At 50.7% G+C, this 27,075-nt stretch overlaps 2 protein-coding genes across 3 annotated transcripts in view; both read right to left on the reverse strand.

Moving 5' to 3' along the window:
• The window catches only part of GRIN3B (glutamate ionotropic receptor NMDA type subunit 3B), a 54,566-nt gene extending 48,827 nt beyond the window's left edge, over positions 1 to 5,739 (reverse strand). The window contains exon 1 of the mRNA XM_061601838.1: positions 5,466 to 5,739. Coding sequence (XP_061457822.1) covers positions 5,466 to 5,739 — 274 coding nt within the window. The remainder of the gene's footprint in view (positions 1 to 5,465) is intronic.
• Positions 5,740 to 7,702: 1,963 nt separating this feature from the next.
• WDR18 (WD repeat domain 18) overlaps positions 7,703 to 27,075 on the reverse strand; it is a 33,923-nt gene continuing 14,550 nt past the window's right edge. For both annotated transcript variants that reach the window (XM_061601303.1, XM_061601302.1), the window contains 8 exons: positions 26,433 to 26,566; positions 23,531 to 23,672; positions 22,425 to 22,568; positions 21,779 to 21,843; positions 20,927 to 21,051; positions 12,979 to 13,145; positions 9,804 to 9,872; positions 7,703 to 8,967 (listed from right to left, as the gene is read on the reverse strand). In XM_061601303.1, coding sequence (XP_061457287.1) covers positions 8,836 to 8,967; positions 9,804 to 9,872; positions 12,979 to 13,145; positions 20,927 to 21,051; positions 21,779 to 21,843; positions 22,425 to 22,568; positions 23,531 to 23,672; positions 26,433 to 26,566 — 978 coding nt within the window. In that variant the 3' untranslated portion in view covers positions 7,703 to 8,835. The remainder of the gene's footprint in view (positions 8,968 to 9,803; positions 9,873 to 12,978; positions 13,146 to 20,926; positions 21,052 to 21,778; positions 21,844 to 22,424; positions 22,569 to 23,530; positions 23,673 to 26,432; positions 26,567 to 27,075) is intronic.

Genomic DNA, 27,075 nt, shown 5'->3' on the forward strand with positions numbered 1-27,075 from the left:
GGAGCTGATGCAGGGGGCTGCAAGATTAACTGCAGCCTCTCTCTGGAGCCAGGGTCAGGCAGGGGGTCCCAGTCCTTGCAGCACTTACCAAGGATGCCAGCTGTCTCAAAAGAGCGAGCAGGTCTTCTTCAGTCCCCTAGTGCTGCAGCTGTTCCCCATGTTAGGCTGCATTAACAGAAGTATAGTTTCCAAATCACACGAATTATTCAGGACTGGTTAGGCCTCATCTTGAATACTGCATCTAGGTCTGGACCCCGCACTTGAAGAAGGATGCAGACAAACTGGAACGGGTTCAGAGAAGGACAACAAGGACTATAATAATAATATAATAATAAGAAACTTTATTTCTACCCCGCCCTTTTTCCAGTAGGACTCAGAGCGGCTTACAACTAAAAACAACACCATTAAAAAAGAATTAAACTATGAGAAAAATTAAAACCATAAAATATAGGTTAAAAACAGCGGACAATTTAAAATAATAAAATCATATAATGTAATCACCAAACCTATGACACTTAATCCTGGTCGTTCTCTATCCCAAATGCCCGTTGAAATAAAACAGTCTTTACTTGTTGCCGGAAAGACGGCAAGGAGGGAGCTGATTGCACCTCACTCGGAAGGGAGTTCCACAGCCTAGGGGCGGCCACCGAAAAGGCCCTATCTCGTGTCCGCATCATATGTGCTTGCGAAGGTGTGGGGAACACAAGAAGGGCCTCACCTGAAGATCTCAAATCCCGGACAGGTTCATGTAGGGAGATACGATCTGTCAAATAGTCTGGACCTGAGCCGTATAGGGCTTTGTAGGTCAAAACCAGCACTTTGAATTGTGACCGGAAACAAATTGGCAGCCAGTGGAGCTGTTGTAACAGGGGAGTTGTATGGTCCCTGTAACCAGCCCCGGTTAGCACTATCAGGGTACTGGAAACAAAACCCTATGAAGGGAGACTGAAAGAACTGGGCCTGTTTGCTCTTAAGCAGGGGTGGGGATCAATTTTCAGCCTGGGGGCCTCATTCCTTTCCAGGGGCTACATGGAGGAGAATGCGGGCGGAGCAATGAATGCAATTTTTGCCTTTGTACAGCAGGCTAGATTGTACAGACACACACACTCCTCTCTAGCCTCCATCCAGGCAAGCAAAAGAGGCATGGTGAAAGTTCATGGGTGTGGCCGAGGGAGAGGGGGCGTGGCCTGGGGAGAGTTCCGAGGGCCAGGCAGCGAGGTCTGGAGGGCTGCCTTCGGTTTCCGGGCCTGAGGTTGCCCACCCCAGCATTTAAGATTTGGGGATTCTTCTGAAGTTAATGAGATGGCAATGAGTTCAGGTGGATGGGGCAATCTTCTCTCTTTCGCCTCCTCCACCTTTCCCCGGTCTTTCTAATGTGGCAGTCAGTGGAACTACTCGAGTGTGCCGAGGATTTTAATTTGTCTCTTTGGGGCCAGTGGCTGAATTGCAGTTCATTCCTGAGGATGGACAGCATTACTGACAGTCGGGATCTGTCAAGAAAAGCCGGTGGGGTGTACAAATGGGAAGGAGACTCTCCGCCTCACGCGCTGCAGTGATGGGGAGGCAGCAACAGCAGCACCCCCCAATGGGGTAAGGACACAGAAAAGCACCCTCCGGCCCCAAGGAAAAGCCGCTTGCCCTCCACAGCTGGGCGAGGGGCTAAATTCACACAGTTGCAAACCAACATTGGTTTTGACCTATAAAGCCTTACACGGCGTGGGACCGCAATATCTTGTGGAACGCCTCTCCCTCTATGAACCTACCCGGTCACTTCGCTCAGCATCTAAGGCCCTCCTCCGGGTACCAACCCATCGAGAAGCCCCAAGGACAGTTACTCGATCTAGGGCCTTTTCTGTAGTGGCCCCCAAACTGTGGAACAGCCTCCCCGAAGAAGTACGCCTGGCGCCTACGCTCCTATCTTTCCGGCGCCAGGTTAAGACCTGGCTATGCTCCCAGGCATTTTAAGCGTTTATGTTATAATTTTAAAAAAATTCTTTTCTTTTCTTTTGTTCCTGCTTGTGTTCATTGTTTGTTGTCTGATTTTATTGTGATTTTGTATTTTAACCTTTTGTACACCGCCCAGAGAGCCACTCGCTATGGGCGGTTTATAAATGAAACAAACAAACAAATAAATAAATAAACGCCTTGCCCTGTGCATCACAGCGCCCAGAATGTGGCAGGGATGCAGGAAAGGGCTCCAGCACCCTGGCACAAATCGCCAGACGTGGCTAGGTGGAAGGCGGTGATTTGGGCTGCATTAACCCTGCTGACCCTGCAGAGCAAAGCAAGGGTGTCTTGGTGTAACGTGCACGCTCAGCGCTCATTTGTTCGTATGCTTGCTAATTTGATCATCTTCCTTGCACCTTGAAATTTCAGGGCAAAATTTGGTACGCATACTCCGGATGCAATTCTGCACGTCTGCGGTTCAATGCTAGCTTGCCACCCCCTCCCTGTCTTCTCAAGAAGGGGAGGGAAATGTCAAATGCATTTTCTTGTATTTTTAAAGTTTAGCATTTCAGTAAAAACCTCTAAGCGGTTTACAAGAAGCATTGAAATCATCAATAAAACCAGTTAAGAACAAGTACTGTACTTCAATCGAGCATTTAGAAAACGATTAAACCCGCAGCAAACGAAAAGATGAAAACACAGCAACAGCTGGGTGTCTGGAGAGGCAGAAATGTTTGAAGCAAGCGCCAAAAAGAGTACAGCAAAGGTGCCTGCCAGATGTCAATAGGCGGGGAGTTCCAAAGGGTAGGTGCTGCCACACTAAAAGCGATTTTCTTCCTATTGCGAAATGAGTATTATGTGGCATTTGCAACAGTGCCCGTTCCGCAGGTTGAAGCAGCCTCGGAAATAAAGATCGGAGGTGTGTGTGTGTGTTCCAGCTTCTTCCATAACCTAGAATTGTAGAGTTGGAAGGGGCTTATAAGGTCATCGAGTCCAACCCCCTGCTCAATGCAGGAACCTTAAGAAATAGGAACCTTCCACCCCACTGCTTCTTTTAAATCCTGAACTCCACAGGACAGTGAACTCTACATGTTTCTCTGCTGATCCTGAACTTATGTGAAACTGAGGAGGAAAAGTGCTGGTTGATAGAGGTGGTTTCTACTAAACTTTAGGATAGCGACAGTGAGCCTGGTTAAAATTTCCTAATGGTACACTCTGTTTCACAGTGGGACAAGGCTGCGTCGAAGGGCAGTGGAATGCTCATTCGCTGGTGGTCTTTAAATCGAGGCTGGATGGCGATCCTGCAGCAGCAGGGGGTTGGTCTGGATGACCTCTGAAGAACCTTCCAGTTTTTATGATTCTATGAACAACCCTGGCTGCAGGATTCCTTCCCCACCCCTCATCCCCATAACTGTCAGAAAGCCTTCTGCCTATTTAAACAAATCAATGCTAGCAGGAATTGATTGCTATTTGGAGAACTAGCAAGCCTGGGGAAAAGGACGGCTTATTTCAATTTTGTTTGATCTTCAGACAGAGATTGGAAGGGATACATCTTAGCCTTGAAGCACTGTAAGGATGATAGAATCTGGAAGTTGGGATGTTTGATTGGTCCCCAAAGGCAGCTTGCTGTTATGGCAGAGTCGGTTAGAGGGTCAGGCTAAGACCCCGGTTCAGATTTCACCTGATCCATGAAGCTCACTAGGTGAATCTAGGCCAGGCACGCCATCCCTCAGCCTGACCTACCTTGCAAGGCTTTGCGAGGATTAAATATGTAAGTGTGCATGTGTGTGGCAAAATAATATGTTTTGAGCTCCCTGGATGTAGTCAATAAACAATCTGATTCATTTTTCAATTGAATCTTCCCTGGACAGAGGCAGTCTACCCCTGAATGTCAGATACTGGGCGGGGGTTGCAAAGAACAGGGAACGGCCATCATATCCTGCTTGAACGTTTTCTGGAGGTGGTTGACTGTCGCCTGTTGGGAACAGGATGCTGAAACAGAAGGGGCCCTTTGTGCCTGAATCCAGCAGAGTGCCAAACCTCCATGGTTAGAGGCAGTCTACCTCAACGTACCACATTACATTTTTCTTGGAGCAAAAGCAGAGGGAGAGTTTGCCTTAACAGAAAGAAGAAGAAGAAAAGAATTAGCAACAAGGCCAAGTGAGCTATTAAGCAAATTCCTGTGATGGATAGTTTATCTGCTCAGCACCCGACAGCTAATTAACGAGATCGATTGCAAGGCAGGTATATGAGACAGAAGAAACCAGTGTGTGTGTAGATACTCTCTCTCTCTCTCTCCCCCCTTCCAAAGGTGCCGAGGAGAGACCTTGTCATATAAACCAGGACTGACTGCAGATTTATCCAGAATTAGCGTGGGGTGACTGGCAAGGAATGACGCTGCAACCCTCTGAGCAGCGTGAACCGGGCAGGTGATCCTTCATTTATCGTGCCCTGCCAACCTAAAGTGAGATTAATGTGGCATCTCTACCCAGGAAGAGGAAAGGATGGCAATTGCCAGAATTTGGGGTGGTGTTGATGGTGGTGCTGATGATTCTGCGTCCCCAATCCAATGCTCCAGGACACTCCAGGACAAGGCTTGTCAAAGCGTGTAGAACTGTTGAGGGACGACTCCCCTCTCCCCCAGGAAATGCAGGGGCATCGCAGAGAAATGTTTTGCAACCGTGTTCTATATAGAACAGGGGTCCCTAACGTATTTTGGAGACTGGAGGCACGTTTGGGAACAAAACAAATCTAAGGAACTGTTGTGGGCGTCACAAAAGACCCATTTCGCAGGAGAAAAAATGGCAGTGCTCAGGACAAGAACCTTCCCCCTTTCTCCAAGAAAAATCAGACAAAATGGCTGCATCCCCCTGCCAAAACAAATAACACAGCTTTTTAAAAGTGGGGAGCCCCCCCCTCCACCCAAGACCTCCAATTGTGCAGCTTTCGAGCACCTTTTTTGAGTTGTTATTGCTGTGACTCTTCCAAGTTACAGGAAGCCAGATTTCAGATGACCAGGAGAAACTTCCTGACTGTTAGGGCGGTACGACAGTGGGACCAATGACCTCAGGAGGTGGTGGGCTGTCCAACACTGCAGGCACGCAAGAGGCAGCTGGACAGCCACATGTTGGGGATGCTTTAACTTGGATTTCTGCATTGAGCAAGGAGGCTGGACTTGATAGCCTTACAGGCCCCTTCCAACTATTGGAGAAAGGCCGTAGCTTAGTAGTGGAGTATCCCCTTTAGCTGCAGAAGGTCTCAGGTTCGATTCCTTGAATCTCCAGTTAGGCTTGGGAATGTCTCCCCAATTGGAGCTCTGGATAGCTGCTGTCAGTCAGTGTACTGAGCTAGATGGAACCAGGGTCTGCACTGTGTAAGGCAGCTTCTTCTATTAATGAGGACTGGAATCTTAACTTTGTTTTAAACGGGCCATAACTCAGTGGAGCAGTGTAAGCTTTGCATGCAGAACAGGGGCGAAGAGTCTCTGGCCCACAGGCCAATCCCCAAACCACACCCACCTGCCTCACGCCTGACATCATGGATGACATCAGCTGTGGGGCAGGTAGAGATACAGCTGGCGTAGCTGCACACGTGAGTTCCCCTTGGGGTACTCAGGATCGCACAACTGAGATACTTGCGGCAGGGCTGCGCGATCAAGACCCACGCAGGGATCTTGGGCGCACAGCCGACCCAGCAGGGTTTGACTTCATCAGCCGAGCTGCTTGCGGCAGGGCTCGGCTTGGCTGAGTGATCAAGCTCCACGCAGGGATCTTGGGCGCACGGCCGTCCCATCAGCTGAAGGATGCTGTGCAACTCAGGCCTGTGGCCTGTCTGTCTACAGGAGACTGAAAGAGGCTGTTGTGCAAGAGGGTGGTAGGCATTTAGCATTCAGGCATGGCAGTTCCGGACCCCGGACTGCTCTCATTGAGCCCTGTGGGCTGAGCAAGGGGAGATGTTGTCTCAGCCAGGGATCAGACTCATTTCAGGGCCCAAGAAGGCTGGCGGAACTGATCTTTCCAGTGAACGTGCCCTCTTGGGAGAGCTGGTTTGCCATATTTAAAGGGCCCACAGCCTATTCTCCAGTCACAGACTGCTGTGCGTCTGTAGAGCTGGAGAGTCATTCATGACAGGGCCATGTCTTCATGCTGCAATGCTGAGGGCTCCACCTTGAGTGGGGCGCGATCGGTGCATTGTCTGAATCCAAGTCCTCCTCAAGCCAGCACAGGAACCCTCAGGCAGGGGACGTCACAGATGGAGCACAGCAGACCCCCCCCCCCCAAGCAATAGTTATTGTAGTTTGCTCATTTCTATAATCCAGTCTAAGGTGCTTTGAGGACAGCAGAAGAAATCAATCTGGCCAAAGAGCCTCTTGACGCAGCCTGTTAAAAACTCTTTAATTTGTGAGATCAGGATCAGATTTTTTTTTTAAATTAAATATATAAAACAACCCACACAGCAGCTCCTAGGTGGTTCACAAGACAAAAGAAGAATTGGCCTTTATTAAGCTAAAAACATTATCTAAGCATCCTGGCATGAGAGTCAGGCACTGTATCCAGACACTCAGGGTTATTGAATCACACTTTCAATCAAATGGGTTCTCCCTTCAGGGTTAGCTTGGACTGATCTGCTGGGTCTCCCCCCCCCCCTTTAAGAGAGAAAGACAGATCTCTTGCAAAAGCTAAATCTCAAAAGACATCTCGCCTGCAGCGACAGGAAACCCCCCCCCCCACACCTAGGTTCAAGTTTAAAAGGCAACTTTAAATGACATCATTTAATGCGTTTCCAAACAGTGCGGCAGCCTAGATGTCTCTGGGAAGCCCGCAAGCAAGGCAGGAAAGGTGATGGCAGTCTCTCTCACTGCTCCTCCTTAGTGCCTGGCATTCCAAGGGAGACTGCACTGGAACGCAGAGGCTCAGTAACAAAAAGCCATTAGGGGTCATTGATGCCAATAAACTCCTCTTCGTTCTCCCTGTATTAAAGCAGCAGTCCCATCTTGTGGCAGCGTGTTCCACAGACTATGTGCATATAACTCCTTCCCCCCGCTTTGGCCTCTCCTAAACCGCAATCAGAAGAACCGTTCCACAGAGCTGCAGCCATACCTTGCTTTTGTGGAAAGGGAGTTCAGGCGCAAGCAGATTCACTAGGTTAAAGCAGGATTAGTTGGTAAAAGTGTGTACCAAAATAAAATATTTTTAGATATTTTTATAATTGTTAGGTTCACTTTGTTTATTCTGTTATGTACATTGTTGAGATTTATTGTTTAGTTATGCTTGTTTAAAATGTGATGCATTGTTTTTCCTTTTAATTATACCAAATATGAATTGTATATTATATATTGATTTTTATGTTGTAAACCGCCCGGAGAGCTTCGGCTGATCCAGAAAAATCCAATCTTGTAGTCCCGAGTCTGCTTCTTTGGCTGGCTTTGCTGGGTGGGGCTGATGGGTACTAGGGGTCCTTGGAAGGGCCACAGGTCCCCTGTCCCCGCTCTAAGAAGTGGCATTCCATTCTCTTAGGAGGGAAACCTTCTTCTAAAGAGAGAACGCTGTGTCTTAGAGCAGGGCTGGAGAACTTGTGGTGGCCCCTCCAGACGTTATTGGGACTCTATGTCCCATCATCCTATTAGCCGTGCTGGCTGGGGCTGATGGGAGTTTGAGGGGGGCAGCATCCTCTGAATGAGATGCTTCCTGGAAGACAAGGCGTTTGCTATGATTCCATTCATGCTTTTTGAATGAACGCACAACAGAAAACACAATTTCAGTAAACCGTCTTTGTTCTTTTCTCTCTAAAAACACACACACTAAAAAGGGGGATTTGCTCTGAGGCAAAATCAGAGGAGGTACTTCTTTTAAAGAATGTGAAATCAAGACAGACAAGGAGAACACAAAGGACAAAGCAAATCCACCGTGCTACAAGAGCACCGTGATTCTGGTGGCGGGGTATGCAACACCACATCACGCGACCAGACATCCCAAAGAGCAGGCGAATGATCCCATCTGGCGCATTGTGGAAATGTGGACTTCAGGGCTTCACATTGCATGCGGTGGGGGTGAACCTGTCAATGCTTTCCCCACACATTAAACATGTAAAAGACAAGCACATCGGGGGAAATGCTTAATTAGGCACCCTCCGACAGGCTAGCTTACTATAATGAGAAATACGAATTCTCCCACCGCACCCAAAGAGGTCACAGTTCCAGATTCTACCACCTCATTCTGTAGAACTTTAAAACAAACCTCCCCCACCCCGGGCCTCCCCACTCAAAAGGGAAAGGTTAAAAAAGCGCAGTACAGAATAAGGCCCCTTTGCTGAGCCTGCAGCTCAGCAAAAAGTTAACAGGTCAGGCTGCTGGTTCTAACCACTCTTGTCCCAGGCCAACGGCTACGAAAGGAAGATCTGCAGGCTGGGGAAGTGTCAGATAGTGCCCCAAAGGTGCCCCTTGCCCAAAGGAGCAGCTATGAGTCCCAAAGGACAGAGAGACGCAGCAACCAGATCACCGGCCGCATGGGGCAGGCTTCTCCTTTGGGGCAAAAGGTGAGGATCGTCCGTCGAGAAAAACGCCAGTTGATCTGTCTGAGGAAGAACACCAAGAGGGCTGCGAAACAAGAGGGGGTCATCTCCCCAGCTCCTTCCGATGTACAGTTGGCTTCTGACCCATAGAGCTGACCTGCTGTCTCCCCCCTCCAAATGTGTCTGGCTTCGTGAAGGTCTCAGAGTCTAGTCCTGCAGCCGTGCAATGGTACAAATGGGGTTTCTGCAAAGACACACATATACCCCTCTGACTAGGGAAGGGGACTCAATATAAGGGCAGTGTCTGCAGGGGGCCACCTTCTTGTCCAAGGTGAGGTACCCCCCCCCCGGTTCAAACTAGGGCACTAAAAAGGCTCCCTATTTGCTTGGCTTGATGATGATGCGGCTTGAGAAATCGAAAAGGCTCTTGTTGATCTTCCGCAAGGTGCTCACTTCCTCCTCCAGCTCCGTCAACTGGATTTTCAGTTGCTCCTGGTCGCCCATCAGGTTCTGTCAAGAAAAGGTTGAAGGAGGTTGGGGATGGAATTGGAAGAGGGCAAGTATCCCAGCATCTATTTGCGCCCTCTGGATCTGGGACACCTAAATCCCTTCAGTCCAGACAGACAGCTTAGCCAAACCAATGCTCAGGGATTGGAGAGCCACACGTTCCCCCATCGCTGCTCTGAATAGCAGCGTTCCTTAATACGGAGGCTCCCAAACTGCGGTGCCCGAGCTTCGTTCAGGTGGCCCACGGCTGAAATATTCATATCGCGTTTTAACTGCCTTTGTTGCTCCTCTTATTATATTGGCATTGTGCTGTATTACAATCTGGATTCTATGGAGTACCAATTTTGTAATACAGTCTAAGAAATAAAAACAGCAATAAATATACAATTAAGAAAAACCGGAGACAGCACCCGGCACCGCGGGTTGCAATTGCTACGACAGATTGGAAAATCACGAAGATGGGGTGGGAGAGAGATCTGTTCCAGAAGGATTATTTTGGAACTACCGAACGGATAGTTCTCCGCTTTCTGCTTTGAGGCCCAATTTGGTTTTTCAGTTTCTTAAAAGAGCATCTTGTCACTTCATATTAGGCTTTTATTTTTCAAGGCGCTCCCCCCCCCTCCCCAATTTCAGTTTTTCAAGGCAAGGAGAGTGAAGGATTACCTGCCACAACAATATTAAGAATTGTTGGTCTACTGTTACCAAAGAACAAAAGTCTGACTGCCTAACCATCAACACTTTGGTTTGGCTGAAAACAAACTAAAAAACCAAGGTTGCAAGGTTTTGGAATCAAGCCTTCCCTTCCGAAGTCTATTTGCCGTAGGGATAGGGGGATTCACCTTTTCTCTCGTTGAATACATCTGTGAGTACAACCGCTCTGCTTTCTCGAGGTAACTCTCCCCAGATCCCTGCAGAAGATGGAACAAGAGCAAGGAGGTCAAGATACAGGCCAAGGTAGATGACGCTTTTCACTAGGGTGTTGTGACTGAGCTAACACCCAAGGGAAGCTGTCAGCTTAGAGCCACGACTCTGGCGAACAGTATGTTCTGGCATGTCTGGTGGGGAGGAAGCGAGCCTCAAAGTACTCCTCGATAAGAGTGCCGCGCCGCTAAGAAAAAAGCAAATGGATAGTCTCTCAACGGAATCCAGAAAAGCTGACAGCCTTAGACTGCCAGTCTTGAAATTTAAAGAAAGAGGATCACGGTGCATTAGTGGTGATAACAGGAGCACAAATAGATTTTTGAGAAGGTGTTCCTTGGAGAGAACTGGGTGGACAGGGGGAGAGCGGCGAACAGGCAAGCTGCCAGCAGGGGAAAGCGTTGAATACATCCTTGCGCGTAGTCCCAGGTGGCTTCTCTGTTAAACACGCTAAAAGCTCAGCGGAGAAACGTGGCCTGGAACGCAAGGCATTTTTGCATCCTCAACCGCAACACTCTGACTTTTCTATCCAGGTCTCTGAAAAGTTCACACACAACACACACACAAAGATTTTTAAGTTTATGTGAGACATGTTGCCATCTGGCATGACCACACACAGCGCCTTTCCAGGCAGCACCACCACAGCCCCAAAAGTTGCCCTCTTCTGAACCTTTTCCAACTCTATAATATCCTTTTTGAGATGAGGCGACCAGAACTGGACACAGTATTCCAAATGCGGCCGCACCATAGATTTATACAACGGCATTATGATATCAGCCGTTTTATTTTCAATACCGTTCCTAATTATCGCTAGCATGGAATTTGCCTTTTTCACAGCTGCCGCACACTGGGTCGACATTTTCATCGTGCTGTCCACTACAACCCCGAGGTCTCTCTCCTGGTCGGTCACCGCCAGTTCAGACCCCATGAGCGTATATGTGAAATTCAGATTTTTTGCTCCAATATGCATAATTTTACACTTGTTTATATTGAATTGCATTTGCCATTTTTCCGCCCATTCACTCAGTTTGGAGAGGTCTTTTTGGAGCTCTTCGCAATCCCTTTTTGTTTTAACAACCCTGAACAATTTAGTGTCGTCAGCAAACTTGGCCACTTCACTGCTCACTCCTAATTCTAGGTCATTAATGAACAAGTTGAAAAGTACAGGTCCCAATACCGATCCTTGAGGGACTCCACTTTCTACAGCCCTCCATTGGGAGAACTGTCCGTTTATTCCTACTCTCTGCTTTCTGCTTCTTTTTGACTGAAGACTGGGATAAAAATACCTTAAAGAAAGCATTCCCAATGGGACGCCACCCCAGAAGCAAAGCATTAAGTTGGTGGCCAGACTCTGTTCCTTATCCCTAGCATATTGTATTCACAGATAGAGTTCCCCTGAACAGGAGGTTCCACTGTGGGTAGGATCCACTGTTAGATCCAATATAAAAACAGCCTTACTGGATCATTTCAAAGGCCAGCCCAGCATTCAGAAGCAGCCAGTCTGATAAGAGTGATAAGCAGCCAATCTGCCGCTCTGGGCTCCTACTGGGAGGAAGGGCGGGATATAAATCTAATAAGCAAATAAATAAGAGTTGTATCCAGTGCTGGTCCTTAGAGCAGACCCACTGAAATTAATGAACCTAACTTAATCCATTAACTTCAATGGGTCTACTTTGAGTAGGACTAGCACTGGATACTATCCATAGACTCCAGGAAACTCACAAGCAAGGCCTGAAGGCAAAAACAGCTCCCCCCCATTATTAATCCCTAGCACTTGGTGTTTGGAGGTTGACTACCCCTGAACATGGAAGTTCCACATAGCTAACTATCAAGGCTGTCAACAAACCTTTCTCTTGCTCGCTCCTCTGTGTCATTCATTTAAATCCAGCCTTTCCCAACTTGATACTCTCCAGATGTTATCAGACTCCAGACTCCCAGAAGCCCCTGCAGCTGCATGGCCAATGGTCACGGATGACAGGAAATATAATCTAATAATATCCAAAGGGCATCAGAGTGGGAAACGCAGATGTAACCCTTATTTAGAGCCTCCCCACCAAGTGAGTGGCCACTGAAACATCTTTATTTATGTAAATATTTATAAATTGCACTTCCATTTAAAAAAAAAAAATTAACAAGGCGTTCACAGGAGCAGCAGGCACCTTCTGTTTTGATTTTTTAAACATCTGCTGAAAACCTTTCGATGCCACCAGGCTTATGCAGGCAATGGAGAAGATACCTTCCTATAACAGTCAGTGATCTCTGATTTTAAGTTTTTACATGGTTTCATGTATGTAAACTGCTTGGTTTTTTTTTTAAATGAACAGTGGTATACAAATATTGCTATAATCAATAAAGACTGGGGGGAAATCAAGGTTGTATGCAATATTAGTCCTACTCAGAGCAGACCCACTGAAATCAATGGATAGGACTAACTTGGATCCATTAATTTCAATGGGTCTACTCCGAATAGAATTTAGTTGGATGCAACCTACATTCCTCAAAAGGCGTGCCTGAACAGCAGTTTTTAAAAGGAGTGTGAAAGAAAGCAGGCATGATTCCCCGCTTGATTTCTACTGGCAGGGAGTTCCATAGGGCAGGGCCTGCTGCACTAAAGGTAAAGGCCGACTGAACTTCAGGAGCACTGGGGGGCGGGGCAGAGTGCCCCATCAGAAGATCTCAGTGATTGAGGTGGAGCATACAGAATCAGGCAGTCTTTGTAAATTAACACAAGAACCTGGAACTTGGCCTGATAGCAAAGCGGCCGCCCCCAATTCTGGAAGTTAATTTATGCGTTGTGGTGCATGGCTGGTCTTGCCTCCGAGACACCCAGGTGTGGTGGAAAAGTATCAGCCCATTACTGCCTCTGCATTGAATAGCAGGATATAATGCACGCTCTCTGTCAGTCACACGCTCTTGCCAGCTAGTTCCTTTCCCAGAGGGCTAACTGTACCACAACATGCAGCCCAGCCTCTCTAAGATCTGCATCACTTCATCCAGCAGAGACTAGCCACCTGCGCTGGCTGGACGGGGTAAACAGGCTCGACCCATAGCCGCACGACTTGACGGAGCATCCCCCCTTGCCAACCGCTCCCGTACCTTCTGATGCAGCCCAAGGCAGAGCGTCAGCCCTTCGCTGGCGGGGCTCCCGGCGCTCTCGGCGGCGTAGAGGTGGCGGCTGAATTTGGGCAGCGGGACCCTTGGCTTGCTGTCTGGGTTAAGCATGTTGGCCGGGGCCAGGGTGATGAACGCGTTGGTGACCGGACCTGCCGGACAGAGAGAGAGAGATTTTGCTGCAAGGTTAACGGACATAGCAAGCGGCACTGGACTGAGTCAGACCATTTGTCCGCCTACCTCAATTTCAGACCAGGTGGCTCTTGCAGTTCCTACCTGGAGACCTGAACCTGGGACCTTCTACATGCAAGGCAGATGCTCTTCCTCCCCCCAAGCTACAGTCCTTCTGATCTACTTACGACTGGGTTAAGAAGCACATCAGATGGCATTTGATGAGCTAATTAAATTCCTAGGGCCTTAAACAGGGGCGTAGTTGTCCAGGGTCTCAGGGTGTGTGTGTCTTAGAACCCTTACATTTTTGGGAGCCAGGTCCAAGCAGGGTCCCTACGTTTCCAGCATCTTATGAACCAACCAGCATGAAAGGGGAGTGTGTTGGCCATTGAGAAGAGTCTTCTCACATGCTTCCTTGTCCTTTCAGGCTGACTGGAACTAATCAGAGTGAAAAGAGGTGAGCGAGCCATGAAAAGACTTCTTGGTAGCTAACACACACCCCTTCCAGGCTGATTAGCTCCTAGGGATGTCTGTCCTTGTGGGAAAAGGCATTAACAAGGACTCAGAAGCAGGATTCAAACCTGGCCAGACTATTCCGCGGCCATGATGATCATGAAGGGACCCTGCAACTTCTGGGTTTGCCACTACACTGCTGGCCTTGAACAAGTTTGTTTGAGGCAAGGAAACGACTTGTTGGTCAGAGGAGCGTTGGCCTACCTAGCGTGGTTGGCACTGACTGGCCGTGGCTCTCCAAGGTTTCAGCAATGGGTCTCTCCAGCCCCTTCTGGAGATGCCAGGGGCCGAGTGTGGGGGCCTTCTGCATGCAAAGCAGCAGCTCTATCACTCAGCAACGGTCCTTTCCCCTGAAAATAAAGATTCTAGTCCCCATGGTTCTGAATAAAGGGCCACTTGAAATAAGACGCTGTCTTCTGCAGAGTCAAGATGTTGATCCATTTATCTCAGTACTGCTTCTACACTGACTGGCAGTAGCTCTTTGGGGTTCCAGACAAGGAGTCTTCCCCAGCCCGACCTGGGGATGCCAGGGACTAAGCCACACACTATTTTGTTTTTATAAACAAAAAGTGGCAAAGTAAGATTCTAGCCCTCATGGTTCTGAACACAGGACTGATTTCATAAAAGGAACATGGGAAACTGCCTTATACCGCGTCAGACGCTTGGCCCATTTAGCCCAGGATACCTACACGGGTTGGCAGCAGTTCTCCAGAGTTTCAGGCAGGGAGTCTTTCTCCAGCTGCAGTTGCAACCGAGGACTGAACCGGGGTCCTTCCGCATGCAAAGCAGGGGCTCCACCGCTGAGCTTTCCCAGTGGATGGTTCTGCCGCTCAGAATTGAAGGCACGTGCGTGCACACGTTGCGTTTTCCCTCGCTGGCTTGTTTCTCTCCTTCAATCGGCTAGAAACGACCCCGAGGCTAGCTGGAGGGAGCTGTTTTGTGATCTCCCTGGGGGGGTACACAGGTGCAACCCAAGCACCTTGGCCTCCCATCCTCTGCCAGGCAAGCCATCCATCACTGGGCCCCAGCGCCCGCAGCTGCCTCCCGGTAATGATCTATCACATACATCCGTTCAGCGGAGTTAATGAGCGCTCTAATTACCGCATTTACGCACACAGGCTGCCGTGAGTTTCAACCCTTCCCCCCCTCCCAAAACCTCAACTCACCTCTCTGCTTGCTCACTCGCTCTGACACACAAATTGTCGCATCTATCATCTACGCAGAGGAGGAAGACTTTGGAGACAAAGGGGGAAGCAGGAATGGCCTACTGGGCAGGAGCAACCCTGGCCTACATCGCAAGGACACGAGTGTGACGAGGTCCTCCAGGCAGATCTACAGCTCATTACTCATCAAGCCAGGCATTAATTCAGCGCCCACACCTTATCCAGCACTCGTCCCTGTTGGGCAGCTGATCGAGAGCAAACACCTGACAAAGCCTGGCACTGGTTAGGCCTCATCTTGAGCACTGAGTCCAGTTCTGGACACCGCACTTTAAGGAGGATGCAGACAAACTGGAACGGGTTCAGAGGAGGGCAACGAGGATGATCAGGGGACTGGACAAAAAGTTCTGTGAAGAGAGGCTGAAAGAACTGGGCCTGTTTAGCCTGGAGAAGACTGAGGGGAGATACCTGATGCCCTTATGGGCCCCTGGCTCAGTTCAGACTGAGGCTGGCGGGGCAGTACCCCATTTGCCCAACTGGACCAATCTCCTCTGAAACACATGGCCAAAGGCTATAGCTGATGCAACTACTCTGTGATTTGATGATAAAGAGTCATAGCTCAGCAGCAGAGCATTCCTTTGCATGCAAGGGGTCTCAGGATCAATTCCCTCACATCTCAAGGTAAGGCTGGGAAAGACTTTTGTGTCTCAGACTACCGAGGGCTGCGGCTAGTCACTGTGTTGGATGGCTCAAGGGCCTCGCTCTGCATAAAGGCCGTTTAAAACCAGCTCCTAGAAGGGCCGTAGCTCAAAGGAAGGGCCTTTGTGGCCCCACCTTCAATTCCCAGCATCTCCAGGTAGGGCTAGGCGTGTCCCCTGCCTGTGAAGCCCTGGGGAGGCCCTGCTAGCCAGTGTGGGCAATGCTGAGCTAGAAGGACCAAGGGTCAGTATAAGGCGGCTGCCTTGGTTCCTCCCTGAGGAAAACCAGCAGAGGGGCCAGCCTGAAAGGGAAACAAATTCCTCAGTCACTTCTTGCCCATGGCTGCCAACAGATCGAGGCTGCTCTTTCGACGCTTCAGACGCACCTCCAGCTGCAATAATCTCAGGGGCTCTCTTTGTCTCTCTGCCTTTGGCATCCGCATGCCGAGACAGACAGCCCTCCGCAGCACTGGTGGCCAGCTGAGGCTCTCGGCCAACGCCAGCAGCTTTTGGAAAAGCTCGCTCTCCTCCGCAAGGGGCAACCTGCCACCCGCCCACCTCCACCCCCCTTCCGAGCAGCAAGAAGACAGACGGGGGCGGAAGAGGGCTTCCCGCAAAAACTTAACAAAAAAAAGCTTTGGTGAGCCACAAACTGCTTTCCCAATTGAGTTGTAGGAAGACAGGAAGGCGGCCTCGTGCTGAGTCAGAATGCTAGTCCACCTGGCTTGGTGCAGGCTTATGTGGCTGTGCCCGTCGGGACTGTGGGGCGGAAGGCAGGGCGCCCAAAGAGCAGGCAGAGCTGGAGGCAATGACAGGCGGAGCTAACTCATTCTTGTTTTCTCCCTGCTGAGTTCTACCAGGGGCGACATTGACATTAAGAAGAAGCTGACAGGCCGGGCTGCCCCCTAGATTGGCTGTAAGTAAGGCAAGCAGGCGGGTAGGTGGGGGCCAGCTGAGGGCAAACTGAGGCGGGTGGGCAGCGGCCCGTTTGCCCTAATGAACCAGCCTCTCTGCACCAGGGGTGGCCAATGGGGTGCCCACCACATGTTTCTGGACTCCCAACTCCTGCCATCCCTCACCATGCTGGACTGCTGGGAGCCCAGCAACATTGGGAGGGCCTGACAGGTTTCCCCAATTTAAGAAGAGGCATTCCCTGCTCTCAGTAAAGAATGCCTCTTCTAAGCAGAGGCATTCCTCCACCTCTCACATGCAGTAGACCAGGGGCGGGGAGAGCATCTGTGGCTCACCAGATGCTGCTGGGCCGTGCTGGGAATTGGGAGACCAACAACATCTAGTTGGCACCACGCTGGCTACCCCAGGTTTACACTGACAGGCAGCAGTGGCTCTCCAAGGACTCATACCGGAATCCATCTCCGCTCCGCCTGGAGCAGGGACTGGGTGGCACAGCGTCTGCCTGGGATGCAGAAGGTCCCGGATTCAATCCCTAGTTGAAAAAAGGATCGGGTAACAGATGGCAACAGGAGAGATTTAGGGGAAAGAGCTGCTGTGACGTGGAGGGGCTGTCATTTATGCAATTATTTTATCCTGCCCTCTCAGGAAACATCAAGGAGGTGTAAACAGCCATTAAAAGCAGCACAGAGTCATCGGGAAAGTTCAAACAACTGCACAAGCCTGTTGGCATTAAAAAAGTCTTTGAGAGGCACCAATGAGTCAAAAGTGAGGGTGCCCACCGGATCCCTGCTGGAAGAGCGTTCCAGCGCATAGGACTGGCGATGCTAAACGTCCGACTTCTAGCTGAGGCCAGTCTGGCCTCTTAAAGATGGGGGACAATTAACAGCATCCCTCCAGATGCTCTCTGTGGTCGGGCTAGCACATGAGGGCTCCCAGGGAGCCATTAAGGTCACCTGGGTCCAAGTTGCTCAGGGCTTGGAATATATCAACCCAAGAGCCTCGAAACTGGCCTGGTGGCACATCCAGTGCTGGAGCAGCCGCTTAGCACATGGGACATCTCTACTTAAGAAGGATCTGGCTAAGAGGCAGGGGCCTCTTTGAAGGACGAAGATGAGGGGTTTTCTGGGGGGAGCCCAAAAAGAATACTTTTTAAAAGAGGAGGACCTGGAAGCAGGGATGACGCCCCTTTGCTTGAGACTCTGGACAGCCGCAGCCAGCCAGAGGAGAAGATACTGGTTGGCATAGATGCATAAATACTCTGACCTGGAAGGTGCCATAGCTTAGTGAGTAGAGCAGGTGCTCTGTAGCCAGAAGGTCCCAGTTCAATCCCTGGCATCTCCAGGAAGGGCTGCGAATGTCCCCTGCCTGAAATCCCACAGAGGTGCTGCCAGTCAGTGCAGACAGTACTGAGTTAGATGGACCAATGGTCTGACCCACTATAAAGCTGTGTGTATGCTGGCTTTGCGTATACCCCAAATAAGGGACATACTGATGTGAAACCGCTCTTTGGAGGGGGAGAAGAGACAACAGGCGGCTGCAAAGTTTGAAAACCATCGTCCACCCTGCCCATATTCTGCCAAGCTTCAAGCACTTGTAAGAACTCACTCTCAATTTCCTGTGAGAGTTGCTGCTCTGTCTGCAAGAAGGCAAGCCCCGAGCAGCGGCTCATGCAGAGGCAACAAGAGCCCCCCCCCAATATTGCTACACCTCTGCATTTAGTGTGACTGAAGACTCCAACAGCACCCAGTGCTAAGAAGCAGCAAGATTAACTTGGCAAGGCTGGAGCAGAGCAGAGCCTCGGACAGAGAAGCAGCAGGCAGGCTCCCTCACGGGCCGAGTGCTCTGAGCTCACAGGAGCCTTTTGTCATTTTGTTAGCTCACCTCCCACGGCGCCACTTCTAGCTTGGGAATTACTGGCCTAAGCACTAAGCCTGCGGCTTGTTATCAAAGAAAGATGAGCTCTCTCCCAGACAGTGGTGGAAGCTAAGGACATAGAACGTGATTAAATCACACGATTTCGAGTGCCGCTTCCAGTCTCGTTATTAGGGCTGTCTAGCTGCTTGAGAAGGATTGACCGGCCTCCACCCTTCAAGAGATCAGTTTCGAAGGGCTGGGGTGAATACAGGAGAAGAAAGCGACTGGAAGCCTGGCGCAGGGGACCAAGCGGCTAATCCGGGTCTAGCGGGTGGGGCAGGGAGGAGGAGGGAAATGCCAACAAGGCGCAAGGGTGTCGAAAGAAAGAAAGAGACGTCCTCAGCAACTGAGCTGCCAGCGACGGCATCTTATCTGGTGTTCTGCACTGCAGAGATAAAGGATGTCAATGCCTCGCCAGGGCACTGACAAGAGCAAGAGCATGCCGAAAAGCAGGGATGGGATTTTTCAGGGAAGGGGGGGAAGTAACTATGAATTTGAAGGCAGGGAGGCTGAAGCAGGATGGACAACAGTTATTCGGAACACAGGAAGAGAATGATTTTCACCCTGTATAAATGGAGGATAGTTTAACTAGTTCGAGGACGCCTGGGAATTGAGCTGCACTTCAGCCGAAGTGGAATCTGGCGGCAGATTCGGAGGTTCCCAAAATAACGTGGGAGGGAATTCTGAGGGAGGAGGGGCAGAAGCACAACAAGGTCCCAGCAGGAGAAGGCGGAAGGGGAATGTTTAGGGGAACCCCAGCAAGAGAGATCCCCCAACCACCTTCTGGATGCCCCGAGTGTGGACTCTGTCCCACCTTGTGGCAAGAAGTCCACTGGCCTCTCCTGAACCTATAGCCAATCTGTTTCATTCGGTGACCCCTCCCCCACTCGATGCTGAATGGTCCAGGCTTAAAGAGCAACAACACTAGCATCTACAGACCCAAAGTCATCGTATATCTCCTGAGTTCCAGGTCTCCTTGTGAGCAAGCAATCCCTGAAATTCCTTCACCACCAACAGCTGTGTTTAGGGTGTGGTCTAAGAGGCCAGAGCGTACAAGGTCTCCCCTCTTGAGCCTTTCAGTTGCTGGAAACCTCACAGGTCTCTGGCTCCCTTTCCCCAAAAATCTCATTTCTGGTTCTTGCCAAGCTGCATCCTCCTTGGACTGTGCTTCTGGGTGACATTTTGGACCTGAATTGGGTCCCCAAGCATCACTCTGGTTTGTTAGTGAGTCTTGTACCTCTTGGGACTGGGACCCTCGCCCCCGAGGGCATTCACTGGCATGTGACACTTGTTTAGAGGGGTCAACAGAACAGGTAACGACCGCATGGAGGACAAGCTGTGGGTCGAGGGGTCCCCATCTGCCAGACCCTGGACATCAGCAAGTACCCACAATGCCAACTGCTGACGCAAGCCCCAGCAAGTTCTCCCAATATTGCTGCGCCATAAAAGCTGTTGAGAACACAGGCTGTTTTATTTTCCAATCCCTTTCCTAATAAAACTCCAGTAGAGGAATTTTCTTCTTCTCAGTCAGGACGGCGTGTGGGTGGCTGACAGCTGAGTTTCAATTGGCCATGCTCCGCTCCCAAACGGCATTGTTATATTTTGGCACTGGCTTTGCAAGAGGGTGCAGCTATCAAGCGCACCTCAGCACACCGGAAAATTTACGACTGCAGAGTCACATCGTGCTGTTTTTAATATTTGGCCATGCAGATTTTATATGCCCCCTTAAATTGCCAACCAAACATTTTGAGCATTACTTAAAAAAAACACCAACTCTGTCTCTCACCCACAAACCCCAGTCAATGCTAAGAGGATTCCGTAAATCACACTGCGTCGGTAATGACGTGAAGCACAGACATGGAGATCGTTAAAATGAAGATGGTATGCCACAAAGACGGATTTGACACAAGCAAACGGCAGCTGAGATAACACCACCCTCCTTCTCCTGATTTTTGGGGGGCACCAAAATGGGGAGATTTTGCAGGAAAGGAACTCAAGATGGCTCACTAAGAACCCCTAAAATTTGTGCTCAGGAGTACCAACCTGAAAGTATTTCTCCTAATCTAACCACTGGGGAAAGAACTTGCATACAAAAGGTCCCAGGTTCAATCCCTGGTGGCATCTCCAGGAAAGGCTGGCAGAGACCCCTGAGTCAAACTCTGGACAGCTGCTGCCGTTCAGTGCAGATAATACAGAGCTAGATGGAGCAATGCTCTGATCCTTCCTACGTTCCTAATAAGGGACCTATTGGCAACATTGGGAGCTGTCCAGCGTAGACAGTACGCAGCTAGACAGACACAGGCTCTGACTTGGCATAAAGCAAAGTCCTAGGTTCATACTCTAACCATTTACTTAGAACCATGAGGACTAACTTCGTATTTTGTTTTTAGAGGAAGGGCTGTAGCTCAATGGTAGAGCATCTGTTTTGCACCCAGAAGGTCCCAGGATCATTGCCCGGCAACATCTGCAGGAATGGCTGAAATCCAGTCAGCGCAGAGAATACCGGGCTAGATACCACTGAGCTATGGCTCTTGAATGCACTCTTGTGCATGCAGCCACACACACCTTTGTAATTCACCGTGCGCACGCACTGCTTGCTCTGAATGTCCCACAGCCGGACTGTTTCGTCGTGCGAGCCAGACAGCAACAGGCTTCCATCGGTAGAGACAGACAGGCAGGTCACCTGGTTCCTGGAGGGGGAAGAGAACGAACAGAGCTTGAAGCCGAATTGTCCCTCAAGTGCAACTGCAGTTATCCATGTTGCAACCGAGGGCGCAGGGAAAGGAAAAGGCTGAAATAGGGCTGTGACCACAGCCCAAATGCCTGCCCCTCTGCCAAAGCTCTTGTAGGCTTGAGGGGGTTAGGATCCAAGGCTTAGGTCAGGGGTGAAGAACCTCAGGCCTGCGGACTGAATGTGGCCCTCCAGGCCTCTCCATTTGGCCCTCTCCTTAGGCCACATCTGTCACTGGCCCTGCAGTGTGCCTGCCTGGGGTGTTTCCATGAGCTCTGATAAAGCTTCATGTTTGCTTGGATGAAGGATAAAGAAGGTGTGTGTGTAAAAACTAATCTGCTGTACAAAGGTAATATTTACATTTGTTGCTCCGCCCACTTGCGTCTGGCCCCACCCACCACTTGCTTCCCATCAACATCTGATTGGCCACTGTGAGAACAGGATGCTATACGAGGTGGGCCTCCTGTGGCCTGCGCCAGCTGCCTCCATCCTCAGAAAATCCTTAACACTCCCCCCCCTTATTTAATCAAGAGGGAATGGAAAGCCCTATTCTGGACCAGCCAGAGTGCCCACCACAGATATAAGGACACGCTGATGTGCTCCAGGAAATGGGGCCGAGCTCAGCGGACGTGCGATGCTGCGGGGCGGACGAGCATCTGAAAGAGATGGGGGCAGGGAACACTCACCGGTGCCCTTTGAAGAGCTTCCCGTCCTCCCGCTCTGTCTGGAAGCCCCTCTCCCTCTGCACAGGCTGCAAAGAGGAGGGGGTAGAGTTACAAACTAAGCTTTAATGCACCGTCAAGAAATGCGGGCGGGCGGGACCTAGCAATACAGGAAGCTGCCGTACACCGGGTCTCATCCTGTTTCTACGTACAGCCCAGGGTGGGGAAGTGGATCCGGCTCCTAGGCTGGATCCTTCTCTCCCTCCCACCCCCATTGGCCAAGCCTGACAGCTGGGCGGGGCTGCCCACCTATCAATCACCTGACACGTCAACTGCCTCATGCCAAGTCAGAGCACTGGTCCATTGCTCCACAATATTCCTCACACTGACTGGCAGCGGCTCTACAGGGTTTCAAGGCAGGCATCTCTCCCAGCCTTATCTGCAGACGCTGTCGGGGGCTGAACCTGGGACTTTCCGCCTGCAAATCAGGGGCTCTACCACTGAGTGACGGCCCTTTCCCAAATACCCAGCTGTGTCCTCACCTACCCCACACCTGACCTCACGTATGACACGTGGCTTGCCTCAGAAGCAACCGTCCACGCTGCGCTCAGAGAACCCGGTTTTCGTACCCCCAGAGGACACCCAAAGCACCATGCCGAATCGGACCTACCCAGGCACAGAGGTCGACTTGGAAAAGGGAGCCATCCATGCCGCCGCAGAACATGTGGTACTCCGTGAGGTCAAGGGTCACCGACATGATGCCCACATCAAAGACGACGGAGAGGAGGAGGTTGCCTGAAGAGATTTCCCAAAGCTTCAGGAAGGAGAAGATCAAAGGTGAAGCCAGGGATTTATAGAAGGTGGGCCAGAAGTCCCTCTGTGAATGCGACAGCTTTGGAACAGACAGACAGCCGCCGTACATGGTGGAGAGGTGCTTAAGAGGAGATGGGGAAACATCTGTGGCCCTGCAGATGTTGCCGGACTCCCAATTCCCAGCATGGCCAACAGGCCGCCCTGCAACATCCAGAGGGTCCCACAGGCTCCTCCCCTCTGCTATAAATGGACACGGCCAATCCGAGAGCAAGGAAGGATCGCCACACGAACTCTGCAGCTGTGCTATAGTGGGAATCAGAGGCCTGCCCCTCAGTAACTCAAAGCAGGGCTTTTTGTGTGGCTGCCCCTGTTCTGTGGAACAGCATTTCTGTCGTGTTACAACAGGTGCCCACTCTATCTGCACTTTCCGGAAACAACTGTAGGCATTTTAGTTCCTACAAGCTTTCCCAGCCGGAGGAATAGGGCTTTGCCAGGGGTGCCGACTTTGTATTTATTTTTAAACTTATCTGGTGCTGTTTTCTGTGTTGGGTTTTTTTTTAAATTTAAAGCTGTTTTTACTGTATTTCATACACGGCATTGACACCATGTGTGTGGAAGGCAATTAATTAATAAATAATAACGCTGGCTAACCTTGCAAGACTGTTGCAAAAGATCACCAATATGGATATGAACCAGTTTTTTTAAAATAATCAGGAAACCGTACACAAGTTTAATGTTAAAGGATTCAGCTTAAGCAAGACAAGTACACCCCACTCCTTGAATCCCATTGGGGCATCCAGCTGGCCACTGTGAGGACAGGATGGTGGAACAGAGAGGCCTTTGGTTTGATCGAGCGTGGCTCTTGTTACGAAGCTCTCATAAACTGTGACAGTAAAATGAAACCTCCATGCACAGAAGCACTCTACCCTCAGATTACCAAATGCTGGGGACTTGTTCCCTTACCTTTGCTGTCTGATCCAGGGAGGCTGTGGCAGCCCGTGCCATGGGGCCGCCGACCCCACAGCAGAGGTCCGTGATGGGAAGGCTGTGTCGTGACCACACATGCCAGGGCTCTGGGCTCTGGGTGTGCTCGACCTGCAATATGCTGAGGGAGGAAAAAAGGAAGGAACAGAACCTCAGCACACAGCAACAAGCAAAGCGGATTTGTTTTTGTTTTGGAAGGCCAGAAGGCGCAAGAATTGGGCTTGAAGATTCAGGGGTGCCAGGTGGCAGCCACTTGTGTTCAAGGGAAGCCTAGGAAAAATAAACGAGTTCCAAGTAATCCACACAAAGGGGAGGTTGCCCACTGCATCGGCACGTTCTCTAATATAGCCCCCACCTCTAATACAACTCCAGGCAGCCCGCATGGCCAATGGTCAGGGATGACAACGGGAGGTGGGAGTCTGGCAACATCTGCAGGGCCCCCACAGATGTTCCCCCCCCGATCTAAGCAGCAGCATTCCTTACTGTAAACGAGAGATAGAGGAATGCCTTTATTCAGAAGAGGCATTCCCTCCCGAGAGAGGGGAATGACTCTTCTCAGATCAGGGATGGGGGAAACTGGTGGCCCTCCAGATGTTGCTGGATTGCTGCTCCCATCAGGCGCAACCAGCCTAGCAAATGGTCTGCACGCTAGAGATGGAAGAATGCCTCTGTTTAGAAGAGGCATTCCCTCCTGAAGCAGAGAAATGATTCTTCTTAGAGTAGGGATAGGGAAAACCTGCATTCCCTTCAAGCGTTGCTGGACTTGAACTCCCACCAGCTCCAGCAGCCAGCATAGCCAACGGTCATGGAAAATTATGGGAGTTGGAGGCCAGCAGCACCTGGAGGGTCGCAAGTGAGGGCCTCCTGAAAGTGGGGAATGCCTCTCCTTAGATCAGGGTGGGGGAAGCCTCTCTGGATAAGGCCGATGGGAGCTGGAGTCGAAGGAAGTTGGGGAAGGTCACTGCAGCCTCTCACTCCAACCGCCCTCTCTTGTTTCTCCTTCACTGTGAAGTACTCAACACCCAAGGCCTGGCCCTTCCTGTTATTGCTGCCCGTTCTTCATTGCTCATCATCCGTAAATGGTCCCGATCAGGGACTGTGCAAACAAAATAGTGCCCTCCTTGGCAAGGAAGATGCTGACTTTACTCCCGGATGGGTGCAGCTCTAAAAGCCACAAGCAAGACAGATGACCAAACTCAAGACTGTGCCATACACCAGTGCCGGGGAATCTCAGGGCTGGGGGCCCAATGCAGCCCTCCAAGCCTGTCCATCTGGCCCTTGGGACTCTCCTTGGCCACCACCCCCTGGCTCCACTTAACACACTCCTTGAGGGCTGGGATGCATCCTTGAACTCTGAGATAACACCTCTTGTTTGCCTGGATGCAGGATACAGAGGGGTGTGGAGAGAAATGAGTTTAGGCAACGTTTCCATTGGTTGCTCTACCCACTTTTGCCTCTCATCCTGCCCACCACTGGCATGTGGCCCCCAGAAGGGAATGCGGCCCCCGGGCTGAAAAGGGCTCCCTACCTCCATCCTACACAGTGTCATTTTGTCCCTGCTGAAGTGAAGAAGGCTGCAAGATTCAGGATGAAGGGCTATTGTCCTTGGACGGGGCCTGATAAATTAATGGGGAGGCAGCGAGGCCGAGCACGAAGCCTCCCTTGGGCCGGCTGCCCCCACAACCCCAACGGTCAATGCAATTAAGGAAGAGATGACGCCTGTCAAATCACCGCTTGCCCGGGGGCCAGGGACGTGCTCACATCTCCATGCCAGCTGCACCTTTGATGCACAGGGAGGCAAAAAAACAAAAATGAAAAATGATGCTGGCACAAAGGCACATTCTGCCCAGCACAGCGGGCAAAGGGTCGGGCGGCTGTGGCTTCCGTTGTGCAATTATTTCCATCAAAGAGGGCCAAAAAACCAGTCCGATTTACTGGAAGGGGGGGGTCTACTGGCAACAGAAGATAAAAGGACTGATGTAGCAGTGGTTCCCACACCTCCATTTGACGAAACAATTTGTTTCAATTAACAGCTACTAAGAGGCGGCGGCTGCCTGCTGCACCCCTGCACGAGTCACTGTTCTACCCTCGCCTCCTTCCAATCAGCCTCCAGCGGGGGCAGGTCACTCTACTGAGCCTCTGCGCAACTGGATCAATCGCCCCCTCCCTGACAAGCAGAGGAAATTGTGTGCCACGCCTCTGCACGAGTTGCTGCTCCGGAGCTGCCTCCAAGCAAGCAGGCCTTCATTTTAAGAAGCGACTAACAAGAGATGTACACAGGCGAGCCAAAGGGTTATGGACTAGAAAACGTTTTGTGACTGTATGGGCAACGTCGACGCAGAAGGTGGCAGCTTCAGCGTTTAGAGCCTCTAGTTGAAAAGGATACCAGGCAAACAGGCTGGAACGGGCGTCCCTCCAGAGATGGACCGGCTGTCAAGAAAAGAAATGGCACAAAATCCGTCGCTTTATGCCAAGAAGAGTCTGTTGACGTCGCACCTAGGAAGCAGTTGTATCTCGAGTCAGCCCACTGGCCAATCTAGCTCAGTGCAGTTGACACTGACCGGCAGCAGCTTCCCAGTCAGGGGTGTTCTCTCCAGCTGTGCTTGGAGTTACCTTCCCAGGGGTGGGGTTTTGAAATGGAAAGAATCCCTGCCTGAAACTCCAGACAGCTGTTGCCGGCTGGTGTAGACAGCATACAGCTAGATGGACCAATGCTCTGGACTCTGTATAAGGCAGCTTCCTACATTCTTATTCTCCGCACACTGGTAGGCAGCACCCCTCGATAGGTCAGGTTGCTTTGAGCCTGATTTAACGTTTCCGTACAAAACATTTGCGGGCAGCTGCGTCGATGATGAACGCAGCGGTGCTGACTTGTTTGTACCTGTAAAGGCTCCACACTATGACGAGGCTGTCTTTGGCTCCGGAGAGGAAATGGCTGCTGTCGTCTGTAAAGGCCAGGCAAGAGAGGTCCTGGTAGTGTCGGTTCAGGATGGCGAGCAGGTTCCCGCTAGACACCTGAGGCCCGAAAAGGGGTGGGAGAGAGGAAAAATAAGGAGGATTTAGGCACTCAAGATGCCCTGGACTGCCTCTTTCCCCAGACTGCATACAGTTACAAACAGAAAGCGGCCAAATTGGGGAAAGAGCTGCAGGTCAGGGGCAGAGCAGCTCCTTTGCATGCCCAGCGCCCCAGGTTCAGCCCCTGGCATCTCCAGGTGAGACCCCCCCCAGATTCTGAGATACTGGCATCTCTGCCAGTCAGTGTTGACAATACTGAACTGGATAGACCAGAGGCCTCACCCAGTGTAAGGCACCTTCCTCTGTTCCTAAATTCCAAACAATCAACACAGACTCTGCCTTATACAGCGTCAGACCACCGGCCTACCTAGCTCAGTGCTGTCTTCACTGACTGGCAGCGGCTCTCCAGGGCTTCAGGCAGGAGATGCCGTCAGGGATCCAACCTGGGACCTTCACACAAAGCAGGTGCTCTACAACTGAATCGGGGGCCTTTCCCCAAAGATAAAGTA

This window comes from Rhineura floridana, chromosome 18, assembly GCF_030035675.1.
Source record: "Rhineura floridana isolate rRhiFlo1 chromosome 18, rRhiFlo1.hap2, whole genome shotgun sequence".
Lineage (NCBI taxonomy): Eukaryota > Metazoa > Chordata > Lepidosauria > Squamata > Rhineuridae > Rhineura > Rhineura floridana.